The sequence below is a fragment of the Halichoerus grypus genome, chromosome 4, assembly GCF_964656455.1.
Source record: "Halichoerus grypus chromosome 4, mHalGry1.hap1.1, whole genome shotgun sequence".
NCBI classification, from domain to species: domain Eukaryota; kingdom Metazoa; phylum Chordata; class Mammalia; order Carnivora; family Phocidae; genus Halichoerus; species Halichoerus grypus.
Window position 1 is genome coordinate 138391308 of NC_135715.1, and position 27448 is coordinate 138418755.

The 27448-nt window shown below is 38.0% G+C and overlaps 1 protein-coding gene and 1 long non-coding RNA gene across 6 annotated transcripts in view; one reads left to right on the forward strand and one right to left on the reverse strand.

The window, feature by feature from the left end:
• Positions 1–6996, reverse strand: part of LOC118524061 (uncharacterized) — an 86097-nt gene extending 79101 nt beyond the window's left edge. The window contains exons 1-2 of the long non-coding RNA XR_004911404.2: positions 6862–6996; positions 6325–6410 (exon numbers count right to left, since the gene is read on the reverse strand). This is a non-coding gene — a long non-coding RNA (uncharacterized LOC118524061). The remainder of the gene's footprint in view (positions 1–6324; positions 6411–6861) is intronic.
• A 42-nt stretch (positions 6997–7038) lies between these two features.
• The window catches only part of MTX2 (metaxin 2), a 61172-nt gene continuing 40762 nt past the window's right edge, over positions 7039–27448 (forward strand). For 2 of the 5 annotated variants that reach the window (XM_078071021.1, XM_078071024.1), the window contains exon 1: positions 7040–7275. In XM_078071021.1, the coding sequence (XP_077927147.1) occupies positions 7236–7275 (40 nt within the window). In that variant the 5' untranslated portion in view covers positions 7040–7235. Of the gene's footprint in view, positions 7276–27448 lie in introns of all 5 variants that reach the window. The other 3 variants (XR_013447224.1, XM_078071022.1, XM_078071020.1) reach the window with 3 other exon arrangements.

A 27448-nucleotide genomic window follows, 5' to 3' on the forward strand; every position in this document is an offset into this window, starting at 1 on the left:
TCCCCGCTGAGCATGGAGCCTACACAGGACTCGATCCTAGGACCCTGAGATCATGACCCGAGCTGAAGGCGGATGCTTAACCAACTGAACCACCCAGGGGCCCATACACTCTTTCATAGCACTTGTTACACTTGTCTAAATGGCTTGTTGCCCTAACCATCTTTTCAACTGGATTGTAATTCAGAGCAGACACTGAATTTTGCTCACTATAGTATCTCCATGATGTAGGTGAGGGCCCAGCATTGCAAAATGGGGTCCAATAATTACTTGATGAATGAATGAATGAGTGAAATGAATCTCATTCTCTAAGATAGATTCTAATTTGAAAAGAAGGCAAAGGAAAATATTGGTGGCCATGTCATTGGGCATAATCTTCTAGATGCTGACATTATATCAGAGGTGACTTAGTTCTCTAGCATGGGAACATTTCTCTCAAAGTGACTCCAAGTGCTCAGGAGAGCTTTCAAATTTCTGTTGTCTTAGGCCCATCTCTTTACTGTGTTTTCGACACTCATGTTGTAGACACTCTTGCTTCAGGCTTCTTAATCACCACCACCAACTCTTCGGCTTTGTGTAAGGGTTATAAGGTAAAATATGATAACTCAGATAAAGTTTAAAACCAATGCCAAACTATCATCAAAAGCAAGAGTGTCTACAGCTGATCTACAAAATTTGCCAGTTTCCATCACACATCATACAGTATTAAACAATAGTAGTCACACAATGAGATGTGCTTGCCTATCTGTACACAGTCTCACATCAGGACATGCAAACAATAAGGCATTTTGGATGTTGTTCTATTATCTGCATGTGTTCTTCTTTCATTATTACTATGGACGTGAATCTCTGCTATGGAACATGAAGCTGGTCTAAGATAAATGCTTGGCAGTATCATTAGGGCTAATGAGGTCTATATTATGCAAGGCCTAGATGTGGACAGATCAGACCACTTGCCATATTAGTCACCTTATAGAAGTTCTATCCAGGGTGATAAAAACACTTTTTTTTTTTAGATGACAAAAGTGGCATAAAAATATTTCAGAGAGTTTGAAAAACAACAAAAAGAAAAAAAAATCAAAATCCCACCCTATTGTAACAAGGCTTTATTGCATTTGAGAAATGTTTCTTTTCATATACATGTTTTTACGTAGTTGTATTCACAATAAAGCACATTTCCAATTCTGCTCTTTTTACTTAACATAGCATCATTCATGTTTTCCATGTTGTTTTATTCACACATATTATTTATAGCTTCAGAAAGTACATATCCTTGTTAGCCAGCTGTGAAAGGGCAATATATACACATGGGATGAGACAATTGTGTGTGGGTTTTTTGTTTTCTTTTGAAAAACTGTAAGTTTACTGCTCTAGTGATTTAGCGTTAAGTTAGCTCATTACATTTATGTGAAAGTAGTTACTTTCGCATAAATATAGTAATATAATAAATAGCTATATAAATAAATATAATAATTCTGGTAAAGGCATCCTCAGCTTTTCCTCTTAGTTAACACGATCATCTGAATTTCTCTCCTCCTCCCCCACCCCAGGGGCTGTAGTTAAGGCATCATTACATTTTATTAGCCCCTTTATGGAAATAAAAATACTAAACCGCTTAAATGACTTTTGTGGTTTTAAAACAAGTGGTAGCCCCACTATAGCGCTCTCGATTCTTCTTGTGGACTGTGGTACTATGATATGGGCTGCCTTCCATCTCTTTTCTCATTTTCCTTCATAACAGATCCTATACTTCCCTTGCTGGCTTGATGACTGAACCCATTCACTTGGACAAAGTATTTCATTCAAAGGTGACAACATCCAAACAATTATAATTCTTCCCTGAGATTAATTTATGGAAATTGGGGCTGCCAAGCTAAGAAGATGTCAAGTTGGTGCTATAGGCAGCTATTTTTCCTGCCAGCTAGGAGAAGGTATGTCTTCAGGGAGAAAGAATAAAGCTGAACAGAAATGAGAGGTAGAAGGAGAGAGAGCTGACACCCTGGTTCAAGAGGTCTTCATTCAGTTTTGTGAACTACTCTGGTATATTTTCTACCACTACAAGGCAATAAACTTAAACTTGCTTAGCTAGGTTTAATTGTGTCTTTATAACTTGCAGTCAGGAGGGCGCCTGGGTGGCTCAGTTGGTTAAGCGACTGCCTTCGGCTCAGGTCATGATCCTGGAGTCCCGGGATCGAGTCCCGCATCGGGCTCCCTGCTCAGCAGGGAGTCTGCTTCTCCCTCTCCCGCTCCCCCCTCTTGTGCTCTCTCTCTCTCTCACTCTCTCTCTCAAATAAATAAAATCTTAAAAAAAAAAAAAAAAAAAAACCAAAACTCTAAAAAAAAAAAAAAAAAAAAAAAAAATAACTTGCAGTCAGGAAAGTCCTAACTAATTCAGTTCCTAGAAGAGTAGATAAGACATTTTTCAACCACCTATGAAAAGCACCCACACTAGATATAGTTAAAAGACTCAACTCCCAGTAATAACATAAAGCTATAAAAGTGCCTAATTTGGCAGAATATTTTGGAAATTTAGCATTTTAATTACTGTTGAAAACCAGTTAATATTTGAAGCATCCAGGCCCACTATAATCAATAGTGTAGATGTTTCCCAAAGTGTCGTGTTGTAGTCAATATGCCTGTAGTTCATTTGAGGGTGTGCTAGCCTAAAATACAAGAGGGTGGGATCAGAAAGTGAGAAAATGGTAAAAACTTAGTTCTGGGTCGGTCATCATTTCTTAGGAATTAAACAAAATGGACGAAAGTGGAGTTGAGAGATGTAAGGACAAATGATTGCCACATTTCTGTACCCTTTAAAAAATATCTTTGCAAACCCCATATATTAGATTGCTTGTAGTTGTCTACAATTCCATTATTTTTAAAGAAGTAAAAACTGTTAACAGATGAACAAAAAAGCTCTGAGGCATAACATGGTTACCTTAGTGTTTTTAATTGTATTAACACTTTATTTGGATTGATTGAATTATCTGTAATTAATTCTGTTGATGGGGGTGGGACTAAGTTGATAAAAAGGTCTGAATTTATTTTATCATTGTCAAGTAAATAGTTTAATTTTGAAGGAAGCTCAGCCTAATTTTTTTTTTAAAGATTTTATTTATTTATTTGAGAGAGAGAGAATGAGAGAGAGAGCACATGAGAGGGGGGAGGGTCAGAGGGAGAAGCAGACTCCCTGCCGAGCAGGGAGCCTGATGCGGGACTCGATCCAGGGACTCCAGGATCATGACCTGAGCCGAAGGCAGTCGCTTAACCAACTGAGCCACCCAGGCGCCCAACTCAGCCTAAATTTTATCTTGCAGGCATTTTTCAAAAAAGAAAATATTTACATTTAAAATATTAACATTCTGGGGGCGCCTGGGTGGCTCAGTCGGTTGGGTGTCTACCTTCGGCTCAGGTCATGATCTCAGGGTCCTGGGGTCAAGTCCCGCATCGGGCTCTCTGCTCTGCGGAGAGCCTGTTTCTCCCTCTCCCCCTGCTCTTCTCTCTCTCTCTCTGTCAAATAAATGAAATCTTAAAAAAAAAAAAATTAACATTCTGTCAGAGAAAAATGAAATGCAGATAAAATGCCTTAGTATTTTAATGTTAATAAAGTATATATTCATCATGATAGCTGTGTATTTCCTATTTAATATAGTAATATAAAATCTAGATTAGAGACATGAAAATATTTTCATGATAGAAGAGTTTTGCAAGAAAAGTGATTTTGTTAGGGCAATGTTCCTATCATGCATAAATGTTTTATTTTAAATAATTGTGTGATTATCCTTTTAGTAACATATGGATTCACTAGCACTTTTGTTTTATAACCTCATCCTTAAAAATTCCAGTGGCTTGTTTTCTTGTATTTTCCTTAATTGTGATCTTAAACAGATCTTCAGTTTTAAATCTGCCAGTTGTTCTAATATAGATGCATAAATACATTTACTCCAGTTGGTTATTTATTCAAAGACAGCTTGTTTGTGGATACCGTCAGGACATCTGCATTTTATTGGATCTAATTTTTAGTAATAAAGACCTCCCACATTATAGATTCTTTCCAGTCTAAATTAGCCTGTGTGGGAAGCAAAGGAACCATCAGTCAGGGAGAAAAAGTGAATCCATATGGTGCTGATGAGTCTGTTTCCCCAGCTACAATGATGAAAGGGTTGAGTATAGACAGTGCCCCCAGCAGATCCCTGTTTCTTTCTCAAAAGCTTGCTAGAACAGGGTTGGTGTCAGTCCCAACCCAGTACCTTTGAGCCAGCCCAGTTCGTCGATGTGCTATGCATCAAGCCATAGACACCTAACTGAAATTTTGAGGGCACATCCTCCTTTGCCTCTCATCTTGCTCTGTTTCTCTTGCATGTATGCCAAGTCCCTGGATCTGGCCATTCTCCTTCCACTTTGGGGCTCACCTTTGCCCTTTGGACTTGTTGGATTTTGGATTCCCTGGTCCAATCCTAAGGGCTTTGGTTCACGTTCCCACACAATCTCTACAATGTGGAGAAATCTGTAAAAAAATCCGCAAGTGTCAAAAAGTAGTCAAAAATTTTATTCCAGCTTTTAAAAAGTGACACACCAAACTTGGTAACGGAACTTGAATAGGTGACAGATCTTCACTTTTACAAGTTATACTAGTTCACTGTGCAGAGAAACAGACAGGAATTGAAAGCTTTTCTTTCAATTGACTCTCCATATCCTGGAACAGTTCATTTCTCTTGGTCAATATCACTCATGGGATAAGGAGGAGGAAACTGGGCACAGCATATTCTTTACTATCAGTGTTATCTCCCTCAGCACAAACAAGAAAAACCTATTATTTCAATCCCTGTCAACTCTGAATCTCAGCCAGTGAGAAGATACTGTTTCTTAAAACGTTGCTGTATTAGGGGCGCCTGGGTGGCTCAGTCATTGGGCGTCTGCCTTCGGCTCGGGTCGGGATCCCAGGGTCCTGGGATTGCCCGCATCGGGCTCCCCACTCCGCGGGAGGCCTGATTCTCCCTCTCCCACTCCCCCTGCTTGTGTTCCCTCTCTAGCTGTGTCTCTCTCTGTCAAATAAATAAAATCTTTAAAAAACAAAACAAACAAACAAACAAACAAAAAAACCAAAACACTGCTGTATTTATGTTCGTGTACTTTTTTGGGTAAATTTGAATTTAGTTTAACAAATTTCCTAGTTGCAAAGGGTGATGTAAATATTGATGATTTATTCTTTTTTTTTTTTTTTAAAGATTTTATTTATTTATTTGACAGAGAGAGACACAGAGAGAGAGGGAACACAAGCAGGGGGAGTGGGAGAGGGAGAAGCAGGCTTCCTGCCGAGCAGGGAGCCCGATGTGGGGCTTGATCCCAGGACCTTGGGATCATGACCCGGGCTGAAGGCAGACGCTCAACAACTGAGTCACCCAGGCGCCCCTGATGATTTATTCTTAAAAAATTTATTATTTAGTGTAGTGGGTAGAATTTTATTCCCCACCACAAAAAAAAAAAAAAAAGAAAAAAAAAGGTATGTTCAAGTTTCTAATCTCTAGTACCTGTGAATGTGAGCTTATTTAGAAATAGTCTTTGCAGATGAAATCAAGTTAAGATGAGGTCATACTGGATTAGTGTAGACTAATCCAATGACTGGTGTCCTTATAAGAAGAGGGAAATTTGGATACAAATATACTCTGCCATGTGATGATGAAGCCAGAGATTTGAGTTGATGTGTCTATAAACCAAGGAAGGCCAAAGATTGCTGGCAACCTCCAGAAGCTACAAAGAGTCAGGGAAAGATTTTTCTAGAGTATTGAGAGAAAGCATGGCCCTGTGGACACCCTGACTTTGGACGTCCAGCCTCTAAAATTGGGAGAGAATAAATTTCTGTTGTTTTAAGCCATTTAGTTTGTGGTAATCTGTTACAAATTTCTCATCAGTGAAAGGGGGCCTTGGCTTACCACATGATCTCTGAAGTCAGTTTCACCTGTAATATATATATATATATATTTTAAAGATTTTTTTTATTTATTTGACAGAGACATAGCGAGAGCAGGAACACAAGCAGGGGGAGTGGGAGAGGGAGAAGCGGGCTTCCCGCAGAGCAGGGAGCCCGATGTGGGACTCGATCCCAGGACTCTGGGATCATGACCTGAGCCGGAGGCAGATGTTTAACGACTGAGCCACCCAGGCGCCCTCACCTGTAATATTTTATGCCTCTAAATTTGTAACATATCCTGATGTTTCCTTAACTGTATGCTTGTATATAAACTGTATAAAAAGCCACTTATGGATTTAATGTCTCCTCCTTTTCCTGCCCCTCTCACCCCCCAAAAGGGAGAAGTATGTGAAACTTACCTTGTTCTGCAAGATGAGCTTCTTTTGGGTGTCCAGAATTGAAGGGCAAACTATCTCTCGGCTTAGGAGCTGCTCATGCCTCCTCTCTGGCAAGCACGTTTGAATAAAGGAATAAACACTAATGTCTGTCCATGGACTAATCAATCTAGCAGTATAGTGAAACAGAGAAAATTCAACGTGGATTTGAATCTGGGCTTCACCATCCTCCCTGAGCAGGCAGTTTAAACTCTCTAAGCCTGTTTCCTTATCCAGAAAATGGCGATAACAATACTGACTTTTTGGTTGTTGAGATGACATGAAATAGTGTATACATTTTTAAAAGGAACTGGTATGGTGCGCTTAAAAACATTACTTGCTGGGGCGCCTGGGTGGCTCCCACTGAGGTCCTGATCTCAGGCTTGTGAGATCCAGCTCCGCGCCCAGCGGTGGCCCCGCAGCAGGGAGTCTGCCCTCCCCCCGCTCGGGCTCTGCTCTCAAATAAATAATTCTTGAAAAAAAAAAACTTGCTTAGAAAATTCTCGCTTACAGAAAGGATACTGAAAACCTCCAGGATCCCTCTTTCCGCCCCCCAGGCTGGAGCCTAGAGCGGTCGGGAACCAGGCACCCCGCCCCCCAGCCGCGGGGCTGCAGCGAGGAGATTAGGACTCGGGAACCCCCGCGCCAGGGGAGGAGCGCGGCGGTGGCGCCGGCGGAAGCGCTCTCCCTCCACTGTCAGCTGCGCCGGAAGTTCCTGGCCAGGCCTGGCGGTAACCTTGGGGTCCTGCTGCTTCCACCGGCATCCGGGTGGGCTGTGAGAGTCCGAGCCTCAGCCGGGACCACGCCTGGTAGCAGCAGGAGACGCTGGGGTTTCAGAAGAGGACGCTGAGGGCCGTAAGGAGCAGAAACCGCAGGCGCGGGGCCGCCCAGCAGCCATGTCTCTAGTGGCGGAAGCCTTCGTCTCGCAAATCGCAGGTAGGACGCGTGGCTTCGGGCTGCGGGTGGAGGCGGGGGCGACGCGGGGCAGTCGCGGGGAGCAGCGTGGGGTTCAGGGCTGCAGCTTTGCCTTTTGTGGCATTAGGTGCTGAACCCAGGCCTGGGGATAGAGGCGGGCACGGAGTACCAGCCTCATCTCCCGGATGAGAAAACTGAGGGGGAGACACTTAGCCAAGCTCACACCGCAGGGGCAGTAATAACGTCTTCCTTCTCGAGGGCTTACTTTGTGCAGCTCCGGTTGGGTGCGGAGGGGCTGGGGTGGGTGGAGGAGGCCGTGGGTTGGCATGGGGGGCGTGGCCACAAGGGCCGGTATTTAAAAGGATTTAGTCTGAGAGTGGGGGTAGCCTCGGTCGTGGGATCTGAAGTTTAGGGTGATTGTCACTAATGAGTTGCCCTTGTTACCTGATGCCATTTAAGGGCCACCGAAGTTCTTGCTTCCTCTCCAAGCAACACAATATTACCATTTGCTAGATCTCTAGGATTCACCGAAAAGTCTTTCAATCTACATATACTTTTTAGAAACACCTTTGATTTGATGGACAGTTACCAGGATAAATGGGTACATTTGAAATAAAGTAGTATTTTGGAAATGAAAGTACTGAATGTGTCATAAAATTTGCCAAAATGTTTTTCATTGCATTGCATTTGTGTGAACATACATTTCTTTTTTTCTTTTTCACTTAAATACGTTGTTTTCTGGAAGAGAGAGAAGCTCTCACTAGATTACAAGCTTCATGAAAGTAGGGATCTACTTGTTTTGGCCCCCATTGTATCCAGAACACCTATTAGTTGGTGCTCAATAAAAATTTGTGACCTGAATCATGGGGTGGCTGGGTGATGGACATTGGGGAGGGTATGTGCTATGGTGAGCGCTGTGAATTGTGTAAGACTGATGAATCACAGACCTGTACCCCTGGAACAAATAATACATTATATGTTTAAAAAAAAAAAAAAAAGAAGAAGAAGTTAGAAAGGGAAGAATGAAGCGGGGGAAATCGGAGGGGGAGACGAACCATAAGAGAGTATGGACTCTGAGAAACAAACTGAAGGTTCTAGAGGGGAGGGGGTGGGGGATCGGTTAGCCTGGTGATGGGTATTAAAGAGGGCACGTATTGAATGGAGCACTGGGTGTTATACACAAACAGTCATGGAACACTACATCAAAAAAATAAATAAATAGAAAAAAAAAATTTGTGACCTGAATCAATGAATAATCTTGAGATTTCAAACAATGATTATTTCTATTTTTACTGTTTATGTTAAAAGTTAGATTATTGATTTAATTTCCATTTCTGCTATGTTAAAAAAATCAACCATTTCACATTGTATGCTGATTCTGGTATACTGTACCCATATGTCCCAATGTGTGATTTCTTCTAAAGAAAAAATCATAAATGTCTTTTGATAAACTTTTGATAAGTTTGGACTTTTGTTTCAGTTAGTGAAATTTAAGAATTCCTAGGAATTTCATTTGTGTGCCATCTTGGCTATTTCTAATCTATTACTCTAGAAGGAGGCATTTAAAGATGAATAATTCAATAAATGGTATTGAGACAACTCCAAGTCATAACACCACAAGAATAAATTCCAAATGAATTAAAGATCTAAATGTAAAATAAGGACAAAAACCAAATTGTAATAAAATAATTAGGAGAAAATATAGGAGATAGTTTCAGTAATCTTGGGTAGCAGAGGAGGCCTAAGCAAGATACAGAATCCAAAATCCCTAGGAGAAAAAATTGGCAGATTTGATTGCAGAAAAATTTAAAAAGCTTTATATGATAAAACACATAAGTTTCTATAAAAATTAATGAAAAAGACAACAGGATCAAGAGTAAAGGATAGGAACAGACAGTTCACAAATGGAGAAATGCAAATGGACAATGAACATATGAAAAGATGCTGTCACTAAAAGTAGATAAAGTTTTCCATTTAGTTAGATGTGCAAAAATGAATATGATAATTTCTAGAACTGACAAGGGTACGGGGGAAAATCTACCCTCAAACTGTTGGTGAGTCTGTAAATGTACTTTTTGAGAACTTAATATAGCAATATTGATTAAAATGCCATCCTTTGACCCAGAAACTTCTCAGCGAATTTTTATCTGATAGAAATAGGAGTACCATTATTTAAAACTATATATAGCAATATTCATTATAGCATTAATTTTAATAGCAAGAAACCAGAAATGTCCTAAATATATGTCAAATTATGGTATGCCCACATTATTACAAATAATAGAAATGAAGAGATACACCTGTTAAATATATTGGCTTGAAATTTATGATTATCTTAAGTAAAAATAAGTTATAGGATGATATATATACTGTATGAACCCATTGTTGTTAAATAAACCCTATGTAAACTTGTATATGTTTATATAAGCAAAGAAGAACAGAATATTCAGCTCATTTTAACTAGTAATTTCAGAGTAATAAGGGTAGGGAGTTGATGGAGGGTAGTAGAGGAACTACATTTCTGAATTGTTCGAATTGTTATAGTGAGAATATTTTACTTATAATTTAAAATTTTTAAAGATTGTATTTGGGCAAGCAATGAAATAAGGGGTGGCTAAAATAACAATTTATATGAAACATTATGTTTGACTTATAAGTGACTTGTAAGTGTGACTCAGATCAAGCAGCTATGCAGAGTATTTTATTTATGGCAATAATTTGATTTTCTTGGAAGAGGTCAACCTCAAAAGATTAGAGATACATATCTATATACTCCTATTATAAATACAATAACTGTGAATCGGTTTTTGTAGTTGAGTGCTCTCATTTTTAGTGTATTGCTTATTATTTTTCCTTTCAGTGGTGCTCTAATTTTTAGTGTTTGCATATTATTCTTCCTTTCAGTGGGTGTGAGCCAACACACTGATACTTCTTTTAGAAACATTTAAAGGCGGGGCGCCTGGGTGGCTCAGTCAGTGTCTGCCCTCGGCTCAGGTCATGATCCCTGGGTCCTGGGATCTAGTCCCGCATCGGGCTCCCTGCTCAGTGGGAAGCCTGCTTCTCCCTCTCTCACTCCCGCTCCTTGTGTTCCCTCTCTTGCTGTGTCTCTCTCTGTCAAATAAATAAATAAAATATTTAAAGAAAAAACATTTAAAGGCGTCTTACATCTATCTGTGATAATCTTTTTTTTTTTTTAAAAAAGATTTTATTTATTTATTTATTTGAGAGAGAGAGAGAGAAACAGCATGAGAGGGGAGAGGGTCAGAGGGAGAAGCAGGCTCCCCGCTGAGCCGGGAACCCGATGTGGGACTCGATCCCAGGACTCTGGGATCGTGACCTGAGCCGAAGGCAGTCGCTTGACCAACTGAGCCACCCAGGCGCCCTATCTGTGATATTCTTGAGAGCCTTATTCTTAAGGCATCTTTTTGGAAGACTTCTCTGAACTCCCCAACTTAAGTGAACTGTTTCTGTCTCTTTACTACCAGTGTATTCTCCACCAAAATCCTGCAGTTCTTATTCCTTACAACTGTACCTTAGTGTTACTCTCTTTATCTCCACCACTGTTACCTTAGTTCAGGACTTCGTCCTTTCTCACTTGGATTACTGTAGTAGTGTCTGGATTGGTTTCCATGTTTCTAGTCTGCCCTCCTTCCAATACAGTCTCCACACTACAAGCTTCAGTGGGGTTTTGTTTATGTTATTTTATTGTTATTTTCCTAAAATGCAAATGTGATTCCTCTCTTCATTAGTTTGGAACTGTCATATGGCATATAAGACCTGCCATAAGTTAGTCCATCTCTTCAGCCTCATCTCTTGTCACTCTTAAATTCTCACCTTTCTAAACTATTTGTAGAGTTCATCTTTGGCACATACTGTCCTCCGCCTGAAATGTCCACTTTGCTTGGATAACTCTTGTTTGTCTTTAAGACTGGGCACATTTTAACCTGTAAGTCTCTCTTACATTTTTTCCTGTCAAATGAGAACTGGTTCTTTTTCTCTTATTTTCTGATAATAATTATGATACATGGCCATTGTAGACCATGAAGTAATCCAAAAGAATCTGAAGAATAAAATAACAATCACCTAAAATCATAACACCCAGATTAAGACTTTAAAGTTTCAGCATCATCATTAAAACCTTGGTGAGCAGAGCTTATCTTGTTCTCTGCCCCTAAATTAAAAAAACAAACACAACAACACATAATATAAAACGTGCATACTTTTTTATAACCTATTTTGTTGTATAACATTGAGATGTGTTTCCTTGTCTAATGGAATTACACATCATCATTTTCAGTGGCTATACAGTATTTCATTGAGTGGAAAAATCATTATTTATCTAGTCTTATTTTGGTAGGTATTTAGTGTGTTATATTAGTTCAACCAGAGAAGCAGAAACTGTAGGATCTTGATCTCTAGCTCTAGCTTTGGCTCTTGCTCTAGCTTTGTATCTATGTCTACACACACATGCATGCACACACATACACAAGGAATCGGCCTGTGCTGTTGTGGGGGTTGGCCAACCAAGGACCATGTCCACAAAGTAGGCAGCCAGGAAGGGGGGATTCAGGAGGAAGAAAAGGCACATGCAGCAGGTGCTGCTTGCAGCATATGAACTCATAGGCCCTCTGTTAAAAGACTTCCAACAAATTAAATCAGGCACACCCAGGATAATTTCCCTTTAGATGAATGTAAAGTCAACTGATTAGGGACTTCATTTATATCGGCAAAATCCCTTCACAGCAGCACCTAAATTAGTGTTTGGATAACTGGGAGAAGGTGTTTATATGCTACACAATGGCTGTTGCTTCTCTTTTGTCCTCCCAGAGCCTGCTGGAGAATGTCCTTTGTAGCTGACTGTAGTCAGAAATAGTAGAAAGGGAATTCTGGCAACTGTAGTTCCATCAAGCAAGTTGATGTATCCTAAAGCCATCACTGGTATATATTATTTTTCTCTGATGTGAACAGTGCTTTCATAAACATATTTGTGTATCTACTGAGTACTTTCTTTGGATAAATTTCTTAAAGTGGAAGAGGATTTTGAATTGTTCTTGTCATTTAATAATATGGAAAGGAAGGGTAAATTATGATTTTGAATTTGAATTTTGAATTTTCTTAATTTTTAATTTTTGAATTAATAGCTTGGATCTTTAGGTGATATGCTTGATTTAAAACTTTAGAAGAGGGATAAAAATAATCCTGAATATTGAATCATTTTCAAAATTTTTTATAACAGCCTGTGTATTTTAAATTTTCATTTGCTTGTTTTTGTTTTTGTTTTTTTTAATGGCAAGATTTTCCAGTACATTACATGAGGTTTTTATTTTTCTTTTTAATTTTTTACTGTCACTGGGGTATATATCCTAGGGGAGGGTGGAGTATCCCCATTTGGGTTGTGTGAGCACATTTGGAGCAGTCACTGTAGCCAAAAGGATGGAGTACTGTGATGGACGAGCCTGACTCCCTTGCTTATCCCTGTGCTAGGAGTGGCTCCAGGCTTTAGGGCTCCCCAGAGCCACCAGATACACATAAAAGGAGAGAGAGGTGCTGAACACTAAACAGTAGAAATCTCCCAGTGTCAATCACTTTTTTTTTTTAAGATTTTATTTTTAAGTAATCTCTACCCCCAACGTGGGGCTTGAACTTCCAACCCCTGAGATCAAGAGTCACATGCTCCAGGGACTGAGCCAGCCCGGTGCCCTATCAATGACTTCGTTCACCTTGCTTTTACACTTCCAATGGACTTTGGAGTAAGTCAGATCTGGCTGCTTACTAAATGTGTGACCTTGAGCAAATTACTTCCCTTTTTAAGCTTTAGGTTTTTTATTTGGAAAATAGTGAAGATAATTTTATATTTTTTAAAGGTGATGAGAAAAGGTAATGATGCTTAGCCTTGTGTCTGATACACTGTAAGTGCTCCATAAGTGTTCATTAATTTCGTTTTTAGCTGTTTACCTGTTAGTTTTTCTCTTTTACCAGATTTTGCCTCTAAGGATTGGTGGTCTGTTTTTTAGACATTGCCAAAATGTTTTAGCCTTAAAAACTTAGCTGATAATTATCTAGTTACTGATAATAAGAGTAAGCATCCCTTTTTGAGCCACTGTCCTAGATGATTTAGATACATAATTGCTAATATTAACAATTTGATCCTGTTTGATAGATATTATTCTTGTTTTATAGATGGAAATTGAAGCTCCTTAGGTAATAGAATATAAAGGTTAGGAACCGGGCCATAGGAGTAAGACAGAACTGAGTTCTAAGCTCAGCTCTGCCTCTTGTTCTGTGAATTTTTTTAAAAATTTTTTTACTGTTATGTTAATTACCATACATTACATCATTAGTTTTTAATGTAGTGTTCCATGTTGTTCTGTGATTTTGGGCAGACTTTCCTGGGCCACAGTTTCCTTACAAAATTTGTAAAAGGGCATAAGATGTTTTATAACATATATTAAGCATCCTGTTTTACAGTGGTACATGGTAGATTCTGTTACCACTTTTATTGCCTGAGAGCCTTTGAGGATATTATATTTGTAATGTTATCCTTTTGCTGTTTTGGACAGCATGTTGTCCAAAGTGTCTTTATTTCTAGTAACCCTATATCATCTTTCTGAATGACCTTATTACTTCACCAGTGCCTTGCTATATTTTAAGCATATCAGTTAATTTCATCATACTGTAATTATTAATCTTTTGAAATCAGTACAATATCTGTTCTGTTCTTTATTTAGAAGCTCAGTAAACTATATAAGGGCTAAAAAAAGACTTGCAGTATTTCATTTATCTCATTGTGGGCATGTGGGTGCTTAATTATTTAAATTTATTAATAACTTCATTCTAGCAGTAGCATTAATTTATATTATGATCTGGAAAAGTAGTTTTATGGGTTCCATGGAACCCATATGTAAGCATCTTGAAAGTAAGTATTATCAAAACAGGCATGTTTACAACAGTTTGTTTTTATATCATCAATAAAGTATTTTCTATTTCATCCCTCTTCCACGTAAGTACTAGGAAATGTGGACTTTATTTATTTATTTTTTAGAGAGAGAGAGAGAATTTTATTTATTTATTTAAGAAAGAGAGCATGGGGGTGGGAGAGGGCAGGGCAGAGGGAAAGGGAGAGAGAGAGAGAGAATCTTAAGCAGTCTCAAGCTTAGCACAGAGCCCGGCTTGGGGCTCAGTCTCACAATCCTGAAATCATGACCTGAGCCGAAATCAAGAGTCAGACATTTAACAGATTGAGCCAGCCAGGTGCCCTGGAAATGTGGACTTTAAAAGCAGTTTGGTGCATGGAGCACTGGGTGTTATGCACAAACAATGAATCATGGAACACTATATCTAAAACTAATGATGTAATGTATGGGGATTAACATAACAATAAAAAAAATTAAAAGCAGTGTGGAAGGGTACTAGAAGCTCAAAGAAGTGGAAAACATAGTTTAAAAGTCCTTTGTAAAATCGAAGTGATGCTATTGCTCACAAGGCTTACTGAGAATGCAGAAAGTGATAAAGTTATTATATCTGATAGTCAAAGCTCTTATATCCACATGCCTGACTATCTAATGATGATGATTGTAGCAGATAATTGAAAAAATACAGTGCATTCAATTCTTTTATTTGTGAAGATAAAGATATATTGTTAGTTTTACTTAGTATTCTGAGGATTCTCCAGGATTGAGGAAGGCACTGAGGAATTATTGAGAAGTTATTGAACTGGCCATCACATTTCAGAGACTCTTCTTTCATTCATATTAGTCATGTGAATAGTCTCATACTGTAGTGCTTATCACCTGGCACATGTGAAGGGGATATTGAAGGGGCAGATGGAAAAGCAAAGCGAAGACAAAATAGGTTCTACTTCAGAGTAGAGGCAAAGTACAATTTATTGAGAGCAATGTGGCTTATTTTATTTTATCATACTTACATTCATGAATAGGTTGGAAACCAAATTCTCAGAGGCAGTGTTTTGTTGCCTTTTAGAAAACTTTGATATGATGTTAAGATTTTGAAGTAAGTTCATAGTTAATCATAATGTGAGTTTTAATTTTCTTGTATGCTTTATTAACATTCCATACTCTGAAATTACATGATTTTTAGTTTTTAATTTAAAAGATTTGGTGATGGGTACCCCATAAAGATTTGCTAGTCTTATTTCTGTGAGGACTTTTGAGTCATTAACGTTAGCTAAAGCCCTCCATATTTGAGTGAAAATTGAAAGAAAATATCATCAAACTTTTTAACAGTTTTCAGACATTTTTGAAATTTCTTGATAAGCAGTTATCAGATGGACCGAAGATACCAAATGGAGATGAGATATTAAATTCAGGCTTCTCATTTTTTGTTCAAAGACAAATTATAATATTCAACAAATCCAGTTACAGACATTTATGTGTAGAAGTATTTGCCTTGCCAGTAAGAGAAATGCATGTTTTAATTTTTTATTGCTTTGTAAATGATCCTCTATTCTTGAACACTTTTCTTATTTTTGTACGCTCTATAAATGAATCATGGTTTTGAACTTTTCTACATCAGTAATAAAAATGAATTTTGATTGGTTTGTGATAAAGAGGGTTCTTTTCATAAAAACAATCATTTTGTCATGGCAATTCCCATTAACTGTAACTGCGTTAGCAAAATAGAAACCGTAAAAAGCGTTTCATTGTGCTTATACACTTAGCTATGTTTTTGTGCTGATTATATATTTTTATCTTTATGAACTTTTATGCCAAAGAGGTTTCTTCATGACTTAATCTGCATTTGGATTCTCAAAAAAGTTTGTTGGGTATATTTATCCCAGGGGATGTAGTATCCTTAGATATTGTCATGGAATTGCCCCCATGTCATATTCCATTACCTGGACAAACTAGAGCACTGACTAGAACTTCATACAAATAAATTGTATCATTTATTAGACGGGAAGAGGGCCATAATTACTCCAGCATTTATTTCTGTAAGCTAATATTGGCAGCTGATGCTTTAATGATCTGGCCTTTTGTTAACCTCCTTTTCTTTTGATTATTAGCCTTTACATTATAGGGGAATGTTTTGGCATCATGAAGGATAAGCTTCTGATTTTTTTATTGTATAAATTAAAAAAGATTGTATGTTAATAAGAATGTAAAAGTAAAAGCTACTTTCTTTTTTTATTAGACATTGTTATAATTGTAATTTTTACTATCCATCAGTTTAACATCCTAGTTTGGCTAGTGGATGAGAACTGGTTATGTAATGTTAACTATATTTGTGGTAATTTATATATTTTTTTTAGTTGAGATTGTGAATTCTTTTTTTTTGAGATTGTGAATTATACTTTTTAAAAAAATATATTTATTTACTTGAGAGAGAGAGAGAAAGCAAGCACAAGCAGGTGGGGGGAAGGGTAGAGGGAAAGGAAGAAGTAGACTCCCCACTGAGCAGGGAGCCTGACCTGGGGCTCGATCCCAGGACCCTGAGATCTTGACCTGAGCTGAAGGCAGATGCTTAACTGACTGAGCCACCAAGGCACCCCAAGATTGTGAATTATTCTTGATGTATTTTCTTCTTAAACAGATTTCTCCTTCTTGCCATATATACTTGTACTGATTTTCCCATACTGTCATTTTGTGGCTGTTTGGAGAAGGTAAAATAATTTTAATATTAAATATTTTGAAAGAATATTAAATATTCTTCATTTTTAGAAATGATAGAGTGCAGTTTAAAGACACATATAAAGTATGTTTCATTATTTAATGTTTTGGATTATCTTTGTATCATAGGTAAATGGCTTTACCTGTCTGCTTCTTACAAAAAGATTATAGTAAGCTTTGAGTTTACTAGCATAATTACATCAATTTTCTCTTGGATTATTTTTTTTCTCATTTCTTGAATAATGTAGCAGAGTTTCTGATGGAGGTAAGCCATTGTAGTCACTGGGTTCCAAATTCTGGGGACTGGAGGTCAGGGAGCCAAGATGTGGCCAGGAAGTTGGAGAGTGAGATATCACGAAGGTAAATTTCAAGTAATGGGTTAATAAAATGGCACTGACTAGAGGGAGGGTGGAAATGCAAAATCTATGCCTGAAGCAGTGAATGGAATTTATAAATGTAACATGGTCAGGAGTCAGCTTGGTAACTGATTTAATTCTGAGGCTTCATTCAGATGGATTAATATATAATTCTGTCTTTAATGATAGATCTGTAACTAATAGTAACTATCAAAACTGTAACTGTTCAGTTACTATTGTAGTATACAAATCACAGCACAATTTAGGGATGTAAAGCAGCCATTTTATTATATTCATGGATCCTGGGGGTCAGTTCAGACAGATCACAGGAGAGATGGCTTGTTTCTACCTCACAATGTCTGGATCCTCACCTGGAAAGACTCAAAGGCTAGGGATCCAACAATAGTGGGCTGGAAACATCTGGAAGCATCTTCACTCACATGTCTAAGAATTGCTGACAAGGAACTCAGCTGTGGTGGTTTTCTGGAATATTTATACATGGCCTCTCCATGTGGCCTGGGCTTCCTTGGAGCCTGGGAGCCTCAGAGTAGTCAGACATTTTACTCAATGCTCCAAAGGCATTTGTTCAAATTACCAAAGGAGAAGATGCATCACCTTTTATGACCTTGCCTTGGAAGTCTTGAAGCATCACTTCTGCTATATTCTGTCTGTCACAGCAGAGTTACAAGTCTGCCCAGATTCAAGGGGAGGGGATTTAACTTCACCTCTTTTTTTTTTTTTTTAAAGATTTTATTTATTTATTTTAGAGAGAGAGAGAGTGAGAGAGGGAACACAAGCAGGGGGAGAGGAGAGGGAGAAGCAGGCTTCCCGCCCAACAGGGAGCCCAATGTGGGGCTCGATCCCAGGACCCTCGGATCATGACCTGAGCCGAAGGCAGACGCTAACGACTGAGCCACCCAGGCGCCCCAACTTCACCTCCTGATGGGCGGATGGGGTAGGTGGGATGTTGGTGAGGTTCTAGAAGAGTTTGTAGCACAGGTTATACTGTTGTGGCCATTTTTAAGAATGTAATATGCCACAGTGGACAATGTGGTAATATACTGGTGCAGAGGGGTCAGCTGAGTCTGTTTTAATTAGATCTGGGAACGGACTAGTCCCATTCATATAGGTTCTAAAACAAGATGGGGTGGATGAGAGGTGGGTGTAGGTAGAATGGTGTGTAAAGTGGTAGGGTGTTATTGCACATTACAGTCAGTTATCTGTGGAGCTCTCTAAAACAAGCCATGCTTGTATTACATGGCATATCTCAAACCTCATGCACGCACTTGCACACATGTTCCCTTTTTTCTCACCAAAGGCTCGTTATATGTGAAGGTTGAGGGCAGCTCTAGGGCAGTTTTTAGGTATATTTTTAAAACACTTCATAGATGATTGGACTGTGCACCTCTTGTTAGGAACCATTAAACAATTTGGAGAGAAAGTGAGTTTATGAGTTTCCACTGTTGAATTTAGTACATATTATTGAGATGTAATCATTCCTTAATTTGCTTTCATGGTTTTATTTCCAGAGTTATAGCAACTTTTTGCTGTCAGGTATCTTTCAGGCTTTAGATAGCAAAAGACCTGCTTGATTCCTACAGAATATATTTATTTGTTAGATTGAGTACCTAATTTGCACCAGGTCCTCGGCTAGGTGCTGAGTTACCTAGAATAGTAAAACAATTCTTGCCTTTGATGAACTTAACATTCTTATGTAGGACACATCCATTGAAATGGATAATTTCAATATAAAGTGGTGTATTGCTTAATAGAAATGGTAATTTAGGAAGTCTTTACTGAGCATGTTTTGTCCCTTCTCAAACTGAATTGGGGTGTTAGATTTTTAGTAAACATCTCAGCTCCTCTCCCTGCCCCTCACCTTCTGTTTGGCACACTTATGATTATATTTTGGACCCAGTTCAGATTTTATCTCTTCTTGTGAATTCTTTCTTGTCTTCCTCAGGCAGAATATGTACTTTTGGTTTGACACTTTTGTTAGTATTAATTATTGATATATTCTGTAAGCTAGAGATTGTAATAAGGCACTTACATGATTTAGGTAATATTTCCCCTTTTTACAGATGAATATTACAGGTAATATTTCCCCTTTTTACATAATTGAGGCAAGAATAGGTTAAGCAACTTGGTCAAGATCACTCAGACAATAAGCTGTAGAGTTGGGAGGGGAACTCAAATATGTCTGACTTTAAGACCTATGTTTTTCTCTATACCACCTGTATTTTAAACTTTTTTAAAAAAGATTTATTTATTTTAGAAGGGGGTAGAGAGAGAGAACACATCTGTGCACACGGAAGGGGGGGAAGGGGAGGGGCAAAGTGGGAGGGAGAGGGACAAGCTGATTCTGAGCTGAGCGTGGAGCCCATCACAGGGCTTGATCTCAGGACCCTGAGATCATGACCTGAGCTGAAACCAAGGGTCGGATGCTTAACTGACTGAGCCACTCAGGTGCCCCTCATTCATTGTATTCTAAGTGGTTATATGTATCTCAGTCACCTGTTCTCCCCCCAAACCCCTCTCATGCTCTCTTACCCACTCAACAAAGTTAGATCCTAGAGAGCAATAATAGTTTTATATTCATACTTGTCTTTTTATCATATTTTGGTAGTTTGGTAGTTTATAAAAACCTGTTTAGTTAAATGCCTTTAGTATGTATTTTCCCTATGTCTCTGAGGATTTTCTACCTTTTCGCTCTTACTCATGAAGGATTCTGTGACGGTTGGGCTATGTTATCTTGTTTCTTGTTTTTTTGTTGTTTGTTTTGTTTTTGTTTTTGTTCTTGGGGAATCTTGCAGTTTTGCCAAGATTTTAGGAGGTATAACGACGCATTAAATCCATTGTAGGATCATTTGTTTCATGGCTAGCTGGGAGGAGTGAGGAAGGCAGAATGGAAAGGGGGTGGAAAGGAATGGTCACCTAGCTTGATGTGAGAGACTGAGTATATGTAGAGTACTGAGAGTAGTGAGCACATAGTAGATATTTAAAAACATAGGTCCTGTTACTACAGTGATTGTGTTTGATTTAAAGTAGTGGGAGAATTGCTCCTTAGTTTGAGAGACATCTATTTTCCATTTTCTAGGATTAGATTTGGAGAACTATTACACCTTAAATATTAACATTGTTAACTTTTTTTTTTTTTTAAAGATTTTATTTATTTATTTGACAGAGACATAGATAGCGAGAGCAGGAACACAAGCAGCGGGAGTGGGAGAGGGAGAGCAGGCTTCCCACTGAGGAGGGAGCCCGATGTGGGACTCGATCCCAGGACCCCGGGATCATGACCTGAGCCGAAGGCAGACGCTTAACGACTGAGCCACCCAGGCGCCCAACATTGTTAACATTTTTGAGGTCTGATATTTGTGTGGGGCTGTTTGTCTTCTCTGGGTTTTTTTGGCCAGAAATTGCACTTTTCATCATAATCAGCTGTTTTTGTATAGTTCTGCTGTTGATCTAATATTCATCTCCATTTCTGAGGGAAGTTCAGATGTGGTGTCAGTGTTTATTCTTCATGAATTTTACCATTTTTTAAAAGAGAATTCAATTTTGAGTCCTGGCTACCAGGTTCATATCCATAATCACACGTAGTTGGCCTGCTTTTAATTGGAAATTAATGAAAAATGGCTGATTATTTTTATAATGTGACAAAGTCTAAACATGACCATTTGGGAAGATGATGTGTACTTACTAAGAAAGAATGGAAGGTTTTAAATTCAACTTGTATCCACTTTAGCCTCAATTATTGGCTTGTTGATGCTGTGAATTAGTTTTCTTGACCCTTGTTAACATCCAGAAGTTTGTTAGTTTTATGAAATTGATCCTTTTTGAAATTGATCTCCAGTTTCACATAGATAGGTTTAGATGGCTCATGTTCAAGCCTCATAATGACTAACTTAATTTTACTTTCCTTATTTATTACATCTAATGGAAAAACTACCACTTTGGCTCCAAAATAAGTGAGGTCTCCATTTATTAATCTTAAAGGCTTACTCTGGAACACTATATAAAATTGCAACATGTCACTAAGGCATGTTTTAAAACATGGCTTTAAGCCATATGTGCAAATATTTAAGTAGAATAAGATGGACAAAAATCTTGAATAAATTAAACCACACAGGTCCTCACTACCACATTCCCTGAGGCAAATGAATGAAAGAGGTGAAAAGAACTTAATCTTCTATCAGGTGTATTCTGTGTCCCAGGGACAGTCTTTTTTTGTGGTATTTACAGACCATCTGCATCAGATTTACTGGGAGTTCTTGTGCCATGTTTGGATTCTTGGTCCTCATCTCTACAGTATCAGAATCTCAGAGGTTAGGGTTTGGTGGAAATGCATAATTTTACAAAGTTCCACAGATGATTCTTACTAAGGGTTGAGAACTACTGTTGTAGGATGATTATAATTGCTTTAATTTAATAATTAATTATTACCCAAGAATGTTTATTTGTGGGCTGTGTAAGAGGTTAGCTGAAACCGCTGTATGTTCACTGACTGGAGCCAGGCTACCTGGGTTCAGACCCTGGCCCTTGTTACTTACTAATACTGTGACTTTGAGCAAATTATTTATGCTTGTGCCTCAGTTTTCTTACTGTAAAATAGGGATAATAATAATAGTGTCTACCTCATAAAGTTGTGAGATACTTAACATGTGAAGCACTTAAGTGCACAATAAACACAGTAAGAATGTTTAAATTTTCATTTACCTCAACTTTATTGAGGTATAGTTTACATATGCTTTTAAAGTATACAATTCAGCAATTTTTTAGGATATTTACAGAGTTGTGATTATTACCACAAATTGTAGAACATTTCCATCATTCCAAAAGAAATCCCTTGCCCATTTACAGTCACTTCTATTCCCAGCCTGAAACAACAGTTAATCTACTTCCTATCTCTGTAGATTTGCCTGTTCTGACATTCCATATAAATGGAATAATGCAGTTTGTTTTCTTTAGTAACTGGCTTCTTTCACTGGGCGTAATGCTTTTGAAGTTTATCCCTGTTATAGCATGTATCAATACTTGGTTCCTTTTATTGCCACACGCTATTCTATTGTATGGATATACCACATTTTGTTCATCCATTCATCAGAAGTTGGTCATTTGGGTTGTTTCCACTTTTTGACTATTGTTAAAAATGCTGGTGTGAACATTCATGTACAAGTCTTCCCGTGGATATGTTTTTTTTGTTTCTCCTGGGTGAATACCTAGGAGTAGAATTGCTGAGTCATATGGTAATTCTGTGTTTAGCATTTTAAGAAACTGCCAACCTTTTTATATTCCTACCAGCAGTGTGTGAGTTCCAAATTCTCTACATCTTTTAAACATTTTTTAATTTCTGTCTTGTTGATGATAGCCGTTCTGTGGGTGTGAAGTAGTATCTCATTATTGTGGTTTTGACTTCCATTTCTCTAATGACTAATAATATTGAATATGTTTTCATGTGCTTGTTGGTTATTCATATATCTCCTTTGGATAAAAGTCTGTTCAAATCCTGTGCCCGTTAAAAATTGTGTTAGGTGTCTTCAATTATTGAGTTGTAATAGCTTTTTATGTATTCTGGATATAAGATTTATGAGTCTTGGGGAATCTTAGCTGTCATCACCATTATCATTATCTACCTAGATAGAAGTTTAGGTAGTGTTTGACGGAAGGAGATAGATTCTCTTTATTTTCTAGTTTCATTGGGGCCTAATGTTGTGAAGGGGAAGCTCTGCCCTCTACTACTATTCTTGAATTTTCAATTTGTTTGTTTTCTGTCCTCCGCTTTCTGAATGACAGGTTATTAGAACTCATTTGCCTTGCTTAGTAATTCTACTCTATCATTCATTCATGTGCCCTCACTTTGGGTCATTTTAATTGCCCCTATAAAAGGGATCCCAGAGTGTTCCTTAGCTCCTTACACCATGTGAGAACAGAAGGCAGAGACTCAGAAGAGGACCTTCACCAGAACCTGACCATGCTGGCATCCTGATCTTGGACTTCCAGCCTCCAGAACTGTGAGAAAGAAGTTTCTGTTGTTTATAAGCCACCCAGTTGTGGTATTTTGTTATTGCAGCCCAAATGGACTAAGACAGTAGCCTTACCACTATGTTACAGAAAGCTTACCTGCCAGTGTTTTTAGGTTTATGGAAGTGGCACCATGACACTACTTCCAACATGAGCCATTTTCTGACATGAACATTGATCTCTGACTATTGAGGTGATGGGAGAATGGTTTTAAACTCTTTTTGTGGTAAGAGTCACTTCCTACTTGTACGTTCTGTGTATTATCTTTAAACATCCCCTATGAAACAGCTCAGGGGACGTTGCTATTTAATACTTCCTTGGTTAGTATTTTCTTGGATACAGGGTTATCTTTGAATTGTCCTATACTATAGTCTGCAGGTTGAATTGCTTTAAATCTAACACATAGTTCTTAAAATTCTAGTTTTGATAAAGTTCCATGTCATCAAACTGAAAGTCTAGACATCTTAGAAATCTATTTTAAATGAAAGCTTTACGTCATAACTGCCTAAAACTTGATAGTTGTCTGTGTTGCTATCATGGAGATCATCAGCATAGTAATTATGTCAAACTAGTAAACTTATTTCCTTCTTTTCTCTTTGTGTCTTGCAGTAACTTGTCCATGTTTGTGAGCTGCCAAATGCTTTTCGAATATTTTGTTATCTCAGTAGTATTTGCATTTATACCTTTGGCAGAAAGCCACCCAAATTTGGAGATAGGTTATACATGTTTCTTACTCCTTTTATATAACACTGTCTAAATAGTCTTAGGAAGCTGAAGAGATGACATCTATGAGCTTTTGGAATCTAGTTGCCTAAGGATAAACTGGGTTTGACTTCATTAGTGCACAAATGATAGGGTTGTGTAGAGTTACTATAGCATTAATCAATTTGATGGATTGGAAATATGACAGTACTGAAGCAGCATGTAATATTAGTGCCTATTATTCTACAAATTATGTCTTCATCTACATTCATATGCCAGAAGAGTCATGTTGTGCATTAAGAATGCAGAACTTAAAAAACAACAACAGAGGGCACTTCTTTCCATGGCCCTTCCCTTGTCCTCTTAGATTAGATCATCAAGAAATAGACTTTGGAATTAAACTTGTTTATTAGGTCATAGCACTTTCATACTGTGGAATACTCTGTATTGAATGGCATAGATAGATTATCTGCCCCTAGAATGACCCAACTTGATACTTGACAGAATATTGCAGGTAAAATGTAGCATGTGTAAGAGACGTAGGCATATATATATATGTGAATTTATGGGCCAGTAGTTATTTCTCTATAAGTTATAATTGACTAGTAGTAGATTTTTTGTTGTTGTTATATTGTTTTGGTTGATAAAGCTTAAAAATAGTGGGTACCTTAAAGATAATCAAATGAGAAGCAAATATGTATTTTTGGGGGCTGTGGATATTGTTTTACCCTGTGTGCATTTCTAACACTAATTTATTAATTTATGCTTTTATTTTATCTTACAGCTTTCAAAAGTCCAAGAGTATCCTCTCTCTTTTTTAAATTTTTATTTATTTATTTTATTTTTAAAAAAGATTTATCCATTTATTTGAGAGAGAGAGAGAGATAGCATACACGCACCAGTAGGGGGAAGGACATGGGGAGAGAACCTTCAAGCAGACTCCCTGTTGAGCACAGAGCCCCACATGTATCACGACCCATGAGAAGATCATGATCTGAGCTGAAACCAAGGGTCGGTCGCTTAACCAACTGAGCCACTCAGGCGCCCCCCCCCCCCTTTTTTTTAAAGGTTTTTATTTATTTGAGAGAGAGAGAGCATGGGGGGGGAGGGTCAGAGGGAAAAGCAGACTCCCTGCTGAGCAGGGACCCTGGTGTGGAACTTCAGGATCATGACCTGAGCCGAAGGCAGTCGCTTGACAAACTGAGCCACCCAGGCGCTTCCCCCCCCCTTTTTTAAAAATTTTGTTCTTCTCCAACATAAATTCTTAACAGGAGTGGAGAAAATGTCTTTGAAAAATTTAAAAACACTCATTTGGATTAAAAAACTCCCATTCCACTGAAGACTGAAACTTTAGGAGGCGTGTCCTTTGCTTCTGGTAAAAAAGACACTAAATGTGAAATAACCATGGCAATTTTGCCTCTGCAGAATTGGAAAATAGGTAAAAGGCTAAGTAGGTAAAAGACTTTTAACAAAGTTTGTTGTATAGAAAATTAGCTATGATGTGCTCTGATATTTGTTTTATTTCTAGATGTTCTTTTATTTATATCTATAAAATAGGAATATGTTTTTTCTTTATAAAAATAATAAAAACTTTCATGGGTCTTTTGCTAAGGACTAAGAAGTCATTCTAATTTGAGATAATGAATTCATGTCGGTCACTAAGTACCTTAGAGTAAGTTATTGCTGTGTTATGAAAATGATGTAGTAGTTTTTTATTATGAAAGAGTTTCTGAAAGGTGGATAGTTTTACTTTGAAACTCTTGAAATAAAGATATTAGCTTTAAATGTTACTTAGACAAAAAAATTAAATCTAGCTTAATTTGTATTTCATATTTTAACATATATTACTGTAAATGCCACATTCAGTTTAGAGCAGTTGAGAAGCCAAGTCTTTAATAAGTAAGGTCTCAGGACCGTAGGATTTTTCACATTCTAGGGACTTACTGCTGAGAAAGATAAAATATTGACATAATAATAGAATAGCGTAGAAAGTAATATAAGACAAGTACAAACTGCTATGGACAGTATAGATAAAAGAGAAATTAAATTTGTTCAGTTCAAAAGCCTTCTTCATGTAGGTGGCATTTAACCTTGGTGTTGAAAAAGGTATAGGATTTGGGTATGTGGTGGTGCAGGGAGTATTCTGGACAGAGGCGAAAAAGTTGAGCAAAGTCACAAAGGTGAGAAAGTATGAAGTATATAGGGGAAATTTTAGGTACTCTGGTAGGATAGGAGGGTCTTGTTGTATTCCCCCCTCCCCCCCATTAATTTGTGTGTATTCTTTCCAACCTTTTCTCATAGTCAAAAAAGATGATTTCACTAGAATAGAGGAGGACTCATCTTTGTTCAACGGTATATGAACGGCTGGGTTCCCTGCTAAAATGTCAAATAAGTAGTTATTTAATTAGAGCAGTGTTTTTCAAAGTGGAGTGGGGTTTATACCCCCTGTGTACGTAAGACAGTCCTTTGAAGTATAGGAAGAAAGTATTGGAGCTTGGACTTCAATTTATTTTTTAACTCTCATTTCTTTTTTCATATATGCTTTATAATGTGCATGATTTGTTGGCTTGGGAGTACTGACCATATGATATCTAAATCTATTTGAGTCTGAATGCTCAAATCTTTTATTGATGGGGACGTTTTTAAAAAGTGGTTGTGCCTGGGTGAGAGGTGTAGGCTGTGGAAAGGGGAGTACTGAGATGACACGTCAGATAACTGAAGGCCTTGGGTTAGTCTTAGGAGGGCTACAACAGTAATATCAAGTGGGAACTAGTTTATGGAATTAGATTCTGCCAACTATTTAGGCAGCTGCTTGGTATTTTTATATTTGTGTTTTTGGTTGTAGTATTAAAGTTTTCCTGGTCAAGTTTCCCTTTTTTGGCCATGTTGTGTGATTTCTTCATCTTCTCTGCTGCATTGTTAGCCTAAACAGTACAGAGTTAATAAGGGTACTGATAGTGGTAATAACAACATTTATTCTGCCAACATTTACTGATTAGGTACTAAGTTCTGGGGATGAAGTGGTAAGCAAAGATCAGAAATGAACACTGGATTCATGATGTTTATGTTCTATTAGGGGAGATAATCAGTCCTCAAATCAGTGTAAAACTGTTGTCTGTGGTAAGTGGTACAAAGGACAGTGCGTGCTGTCAAGCTTGTAAAGAGAGTATTTGAACTATTCAGGGAGGGTCAATAAAGGCTGCCCTGAGGACAGGACTGGCTACAGAATGTGTAGGGTCTAGTGCAAAATGGTAACATGAGGCCCCTTGTTTAAAAGAATTCCAAGACTAACAGCAGAACATGAAGCTAAATGCAGAGCCCTTCTAAGCGCTGGCCCTGTGCAGTTGCTCAGGTGGCACATCCAGGAAGCCAGCCCAACATCTCAGCATGTTTGAGCTGACACACAGTAGGAGTGGGAGATAGCTCCAGGCCAGATACAGCACAGATGAATCTCTGGGGCAGGAAGGAACATGGTGCATCCAGAAA